Raw genomic sequence first — 7,583 nt, forward strand, 5'->3', positions numbered from 1 at the left:
TATCATTAAAACTCAAAACCTTCGTATCTTTTTAATTAGTTTCCTTTTGTTTCCCTCTAATTGTCAATTCACATCACATGAAAATCGTGCGAAACTACCTCCTTAAATTATTTTGAAATCTGGACCCCACAACTAACCATGTCCACCGACCCCTGATTTATTATTGTATTAAAAAAAAACAAAAATCTACGCCCATAGAATTATTTCTCTAATAAAAATAGGACTTACGTGTTGCAGACCTCGGTTTCAAATTGCAAGAGGAGCATGAATCACATGCAACCAACGGTAATATAATATAATCCTAAAAGGCAATGAGCTTACGGGGTACGCGGGGAAGCATATCTCCGCAGTGCACCGCCACTCCATACGATGACACCTCAACACATTTCCCTCTCCCCGCTCCCCTCTACATATCTGCCGCTGTACGCGCGTTTCTCCCAACCCAAATTCAAACCCATACTCTACAAGGAAAGTCGAGAGCAGAGAGAGAGAAAGCAACGACATGTCGTTTGGAGTGAAGTTTGCGTTGCCTCCGGAGGACCACGAAGATGCCAACAAGGAACGGGTGGATTTGGTTGATCCAACGGCTCCGAACTTGTCACTTCCGAGCGGGACTTTTCTCATAGCGGCGGTGGCTCTCAAGGATCAGGTACATATTCACCTCAGTTCTTCAATTTATTTACTTTTAACTAATCTTGCTTAATTAGCTCCATCATTAATTAATCAACTAAAATCTTACTTATAATTTCCCAGCTCTTTAAAGATTAAAAAGATTAAAGCTTTAATTTTTTTTTTTCGTTTTGAGAATATAGGTGGTGCAGGCTACATGGGAAGGAGGACATGGTTCGGGTAAGCCTACGGGTATGGTTTTGGATCCGACAGTGTATACGGGTCTCCTTGGTACGGCTTTTACGTGTTTGAGGTCGTATGAGGCTACCGGTAACCGGCAGGACTTGCTGCTCTGCGCTGATATCGTTCACAAGTGCGGGGCCGTCGCACCTGCGTCCAGCAGGTAATAATTTTTAGGGTAAATTACACAGATTTATATTAATTATTGATCTCACGACATTATCATACTTCATTTTTAGAATTTGGTCTAATATTATATCTTAGGTTAGCTTGGCGTAAATTTCTGAATTAAACGTTGACGTGGCTTAATCCGAAATCCATTTTCTATTAAAAAAATAATAAAGAAAAGTTAAAAAAAAAAAACCCCAATTCGTTCCCTCCCCCTTCTCTCTTCTTCTCCATCTTCATCTTTTTCCTCCTTTCTGCAAAGAAGAAAAAAAAAAACGAAAACCAATTTGTCTTCGCCCTCCCCACCCTACAAAAAAGGAAAAGGGGTCGGGGAAGATGAAGATTGATGTTTTTTTTTTTTTTTTTTTTTTTTTTAAAGGTTGCAGGTTGGGCTCAAGTGGGGGAGAGGAGGGTGGGGGGTTGGGGAGGGGGAAGACAAACTAAGCGTGGGTGTGGGAGGAAGACAAATTAATTTTTCTTTTTTTTCCTTCTTTTTTTCTGGGTTGCAGGAAGGGGGAAGAAGATGAAGATGGGGATAAGAGAGAGAAGGGTTGGGGGGGGGGGGGAAGGGGACGAACTGACGGTTTTTTTATTTTTTAACTTTTCTTTATTATTTTAATATTTAAAAATATTAAATGATTATTTTTAGTTTTTAATAATATTTTAATATAAAGTAGGTCTCGGGTTAAATTTAATTGAGAAATTCACGACAAACTAATGGAAGGTATAATATTGGATCAAATTCTAAAGATGAGGTATGACATTGTTAATTTTAAAAGATGAAGTATGATAGTGTCGTGAGATCCATAGTTGAGGTAGTTTTTTTTCATTGACCCTAATTTTTATTTTTAACAAACGATTATAAGTGACCTTTTATGAAAGGAAAAACAAAAAAAAAGTAAGTGAGAAACCTTCATGGAACTAACATGCGGCAGTTCAAGTATAATAGTACATTCTTACGTGATGAGAAATGTTAAAGAGATTCTCTCAAAATAGAATTCTCTATAGATTTTTTGTCATCTTATAATTTAACGTTAATTCTTGTGTCAACATTATAAAACGGAAAAACATATGATAACAGAGAATCCATAAATAGATCTACTTTTGTGAAAGCCTCCTTAGAATTTCTCTTCTTACATATAGTGAAACTTATATGTGTCAAATGTATAATTAGACCTGACGCCATGATATAGGTAACCCGTCTCTCGTAGAATACACAGAATCTTATGGTAAACTATGATAACTTATATTATTTGTAAGTAATAATTCAATCATCATCAATCACGTCATATGAGTTACAAAATATAATATAAATTGATGGTCTCCGTACTATTATCTGTAAAGAGTAATGTGTGAATGAGTTGGGTTTGTGAGTTGGGGGTTGGGTGTCCTCAACTATGTTATGTGATACGTTTTAAATATAAATTTCATTTCATCTAGTGTGTTTTAAATTTTATGCCTATGTGCTAAAATCGACAACCATTTTTATTGTTAAGAAGGATGCGCAGTTTGAATAAATCAAAAGAGATTCATCGATCGCACAGAAGGAGAAATGAGTGTGATATTACTATCGAATGTGATTTAAGTAAGCAGTGTCTTTGATTGATTGGCAATGTTGCTTTTATGCAGGCACGTGACTTTTTTATGTGGTAGGGGAGGAGTGTACGCCCTAGGAGCTGTGGTGGCTAGTTTGATTGGGGACCATGGAAGATGTGGCCTCTATTTGAACCTGTTTCTTGAGGTATTTATATCTAACTCATATTCCCATCTGTGTCCTTTTATTAGTATTGTGAAGCTCTCTCTCTCAGATTTGGTTTTGGATACTTACTTGATAAATATCTCACAACTAGAATAAGCACTACTCACCTTGAGACGGATGGTGTGACATCTCACATCACCCAGGGAAGTGATCCTTATATGTATATTCTCATCCGTACCTAGCACGAGGCCTTTTGGGAGCTCACTGGCTTCGGGTTCCGTAGGAACTCCGAAGTTAAGCGAGAAGGGGGCTAGAGCAATCCCATGATGGGTGACCCACTGGGAAGTTGCTCGTGAGTTCCCAAAAACAAAACCGTGAGGGAATGGTAAGCCTAAAGCGGACAATATCGTGCTACGGTGGTGGAGCGGGCCCAGGAAGTGATCCGCCCCGGGCCGGGATGTGACAATTTGGTATCAGAGCCTAACCCTGGCCGCGTGTGTGCCGACGAGGACGTCGGGCCCCTAAGGGGGGTGGATTGTGACATCTCACATCACCCAGGGGAGTGATCCTTATATGTATATTCCCATCCGTACCTAGCACGAGGCCTTTTGGGAGCTCACTGGCTTCGGGTTCTGTAGGAACTCCGAAGTTAAGCGAGAAGGAGGCTAGAGCAATCCCATGATGGGTGATCCACTGGGAAGTTGCTCGTAAGTTCCCAAAAACAAAACCGTGAGGGAATGGTAAGCCCAAAGCGGACAATATCGTGCTACGGTGGTGGAGCGGGCCCGTGAAGTGGTCCCACCCGGGCCGGGATGTGACAGATGGTGTTATTTATACATCTCTTTTTATTTTTTTACTCTGTTAATATTTGTTTTTTTTTATTCTCTTCGATTTATTTGGTTCAACGATTAGAAATTGAGAATGATGTGTAAAAGGTAAAAAGGGATATGTGGATAACACCGTCCTATCAAATATGGAATAGTTTAATTAGAAATTTTAGTTCATTAGCAATTTCAAATAGTGTCTATTTACATGTTTAAGGGCATGTTTACTTACTAAAAATAGGTATTGGAATCATTTAAATTCTTGAGTGCCATGCGTTTACTAAAATATGGGTACATTAGTCATTTCATTACTTAACGTTTCTATGCGTTTACTTACACATAAGTAATCGAAAAACTGCAAGATTTCCCTTAAGATAAGTAATCAAATACCTAAAAATAAATAATCAGATCGACTGAAGGAGAGTAGTTGATTTGATTCTCTATTCTTAAAAATATATATTCTTTCGCCAAAACCATCAAAAGTCCGATATGTTAGTTGTACGGAAAATGAACCCCAACTATGTGCTAATGTTCTATTCAACTTCCCAAACAACCTTATGACCTAACTTGCTTTGTTTTAATTCTTTAATTAATTGGACTTTGGAGCATCTACTTTGTGAAATAGTTGAGTAATTGCCTCGAAAGTCTAATCAAAGTTTTGGCTTTTCTTTTAGGTTGTGTTCTTGTAATTTGTCATTGTATTTTCTTGGAATTAGTCATATGCATCCTTCAAGGGAGAGCTAATTAATAACAGTTTAGGGATTTACCTAGTGCTTGCACTAAGGAATCCTCACAACCTCAAATGAGGACTCTAGAATTCATGCGTATTCATTAAAAATACTTAGTACTACGGTGTAGTAATATTCCTCTTCACTTGTAAGTGAGAGGTGTTAGGTTCAATTCTCTCCAAAATCGAATTTTAACCACATTATTGCTAGCCCATTGTGAGGTTAAGCCCATTATCTCAGTCTTAGTGGAGATAATATCGTTTGTTAAAAAAAAAAAAAAATTATAATGTTGTTATTGATATTATTACAAATTTATAAATAAAAAAAATAAAAAAAAAAGAAACTAGGACAATGAAAATAGTGTACATAATAATTTAGAGTACCAATAACAAAACTCTCAAATTATATGTGGACGCGTCCACAAGAGTGGAAGTCTTTTGACCCCGTGCGGTCAATGTAAAATTTCCTGGTGTGGACCTAGGCTTAGGTAGATGGGTGGAAACATATTTGCGGTTTTAACAGTTGGTTGGACGCCACTTGACATTACTTAGAAATTCAATTAAAAACTTCCTGACAAAAGATGGTGCGATTTTCGTATTTATATGACTTTCTTTGTGTGCTCCACTAAAACCATATAAAATTTATTTCTGAGAAAGTGGGGGGGGGGCGGACATCGGTTGGTTCGGCTTGGGTTGGACTCCCATCCGTCATCCCTAAAAGTTTGGGTTGGTATATTTGGAGCCCATAAAACCTACTCAAGTAAATAGACAAACCAACTCACCCAAATGATTTTAGGCGGGTTGGGTTGCACGGGTTCCACGGGCTGGACATAATGCATTTTTTCTTAGTTCTATTGCGGATACGACTGACCAATATTCAAGGCTGATGTTATATTACATGTAAATTATGTGGATTTGGTGGTATAGAATCATCACCTATGACACTACATCATTCAAATCGAGTATAAGTATGCTAAAGAATTTAATTTTATGAATAATTCGGTTTCAATTGGGTTAATAATATTCTAACCCATCGTGACCTACTTATTAATAAGCGGGTTGGTCGGGTTTTCACTCAAAAATAGTTTTTAAAGCTGAGATCCCAACCCAACCCAAGTAAGCTAAATCATTTCGGTTAGGTTGGTCGATTGACCCACTAAAATGCTCACCCCTAACAGAAAGTGAGATTACATGTCTATAAATCAGTCTGCTACCAATTTGTTGGGATAACTCCCATATTCAAGACAAAAAAAGAAAAAAAAAAGGGTTGAGATATGACGTGGTGAATTAGTTACATGAAAAAATCTCTTATTTGTAGCTTCTGCATTGTTTTCCCTCGATAATACCTATTTGGTTGACTTTGTACAGGTGGCACAAGAGAAGGCCTTGTCTGTTGGGCCAGAGGAAGGTGGTTTTGGAATGTCGTACGATCTTCTCTACGGGAGAGCTGGGTTTTTATGGGCAGCTTTGTTCATAAACAAGTATCTTGGACAGGACAAGTTACCAAGTGATCTTCTAATGCCTATTGTGGTTGCTGTGTTAGCTGGTGGTAGGGCGGGCGCATCTAATATCCCGTCCTGCCCGCTTATGTACAGATGGCACGGGACTAGGTACTTAGGGGCAGCCAATGGCATAGCTGGAATTTTGCAAGTGTTGCTTCACTTCCCACTTTGTAATGAGGATGCAGAAGATGTGAAGGCAACTCTTAGATATATGATGGCTAATAGGTTCCCTCATAGTGGAAACTACCCCTCAAGTGAAGGAAACCCTAGAGACAAGTTGGTGCAGTGGTCTCATGGTGCAGCTGGCATGGCCATAACCTTGTGCAAGGCATCTCAGGTTCGTGTGGTGGCTCTTTCATAAATTTACTCTTCTTAATGCAATTCTCACAGTGGGTAGTCAAAGATCGTTTAGTTTAGTGAGACCTAGTATGCACTTTGTTTGAGTAAGTCCTCGATGCTACTATCATGTACAACGCTTGTTGAATTATAACAAAACGAGCTAGTACTAATAGTGCATGAGCCTTTACCATAACAGTGATCAAATGAAGTTGATGTGGTAACCAAACTTCAGTTATTTTGGAGAGAAATTAACGGTGTATGAAAATAATGCGTGTTTTCTATTTAGACCAACTTGTTAGTAATGTGGGCCGAAAATATAATCGCTGAAGCATTTTCCTTTAGCAAGCTTCAAAGTGTTGATGTCTGTCGATTACCTATTTAAATTTTTTGCAAGATGCATTCAGAGTTACTTGTGATGCTCGACCTTCTCACATATATCCCAAATCCTCAAAGTTTTTCTAGCCCAAAAAAAGGGTCCTTGTATGTGTGTATTTTCTGTCTGTCTGCAAGAATGAGTTAACAGTGGTTTCTGTCCTTTCTTCTTCAGGTGTTTCCAGGTGATCGGGAATTTCGTGATGCTGCAATAGAAGCAGGAGAAGTTGTGTGGAAGAACGGTTTACTGAAGAAGGTAGGACTTGCTGACGGTGTGGCTGGGAATGCCTATGCCTTCCTTTCTCTGTATCGTCTGACTGGAGAGAGCATATACAAAGAGAGAGCAAAGGCATTTGCAAGCTTCTTGTATCATAAGGCTGGAGAGTTTTCAACTGCAGGACGCACTCATGGGGTCGAATATGTCTACTCTCTTTTTCAAGGTCTTGCTGGAACAGCTTGCCTCTGGTTTGATCTTCATGTGCCCGAAAATTCTAGGTTTCCGGGTTATGAACTGTAATAAATTGTGAAAAGTTATGAGATTTATTAGTATATGACTCTAGCCTGACATGTATATATAGATGTGAACTCAAGCAAGACACCTTAATACTAAGGCCCGACTTGTTTTGGTGTGAGAGTATCTATAAGACGAAGTTGCTGCCAGAGGAATCAATGGTGGAAATGATGCTAATTGTTAAGGCACAGTTTGACAACTATTTCGTTGTTTTCATTTTTGTTGTAAATGTATATGACATGTTGGAACTAAATTTAAGCACCGCAGCTGAGAGAGGACCTGTGGCAAACCCGACTACCTATAAAAGAACAAACAACCACGATTAACCTAAAGTACCAATAAGGTATCTACCAAAGATTATTCGACGGTCAAGTTAGTAAGCGGTATTAAGATTCAAGTAGTGAGCAAGATAATAAAGTGTGCGTTATGAAAGCGTTACCAAAGATAAAACCCTAGATGAGGGTATTTATATTCGTTGGGAGAGGGATCTATTAGGATATAGAATCCATATTAAATTGGCATAGTCTAAGAGGAATCTAGGATTAGATATTATGTCCTCTTAGAAATGTGATTACTTGCAGTGCATGTCAAT

The 7,583-nt window shown here is 38.5% G+C and overlaps 1 protein-coding gene across 2 annotated transcripts; it reads left to right on the forward strand.

Moving 5' to 3' along the window:
• Positions 1–317: 317 nt before the first annotated feature.
• LOC137721315 (lanC-like protein GCL1) lies at positions 318–7,175 on the forward strand. 2 transcript variants are annotated; one of them, XM_068460416.1, is made up of 5 exons: positions 318–649; positions 813–1,012; positions 2,671–2,758; positions 5,636–6,106; positions 6,656–7,175. In XM_068460416.1, exons 1-5 carry the CDS (start codon positions 503–505, stop codon positions 6,995–6,997), a joined length of 1,248 nt encoding a protein of 415 aa, XP_068316517.1. In that variant the 5' UTR covers positions 318–502; the 3' UTR covers positions 6,998–7,175. The 2 variants fall into 2 exon arrangements, with proteins under 2 accessions (XP_068316517.1, XP_068316516.1); XM_068460415.1 differs by having other exon boundaries at positions 321–649; positions 2,647–2,758.
• Positions 7,176–7,583: the final 408 nt, after the last annotated feature.

Source organism: Pyrus communis, chromosome 16 (genome assembly GCF_963583255.1).
Source record: "Pyrus communis chromosome 16, drPyrComm1.1, whole genome shotgun sequence".
Taxonomy (NCBI): domain Eukaryota; kingdom Viridiplantae; phylum Streptophyta; class Magnoliopsida; order Rosales; family Rosaceae; genus Pyrus; species Pyrus communis.

Coding starts and splice junctions, on each gene's coding strand:
- LOC137721315 (XM_068460415.1), top strand. CDS start 503: ATGTCGTTTGGAGTGAAGTTTGCGTTGCCTCCGGAGGACCACGAAGAT. Junction 650..812: donor CGGTGGCTCTCAAGGATCAG/GTACATATTCAC, acceptor TTGAGAATATAG/GTGGTGCAGGCTACATGGGA. Junction 6,107..6,655: donor CCTTGTGCAAGGCATCTCAG/GTTCGTGTGGTG, acceptor TTTCTTCTTCAG/GTGTTTCCAGGTGATCGGGA.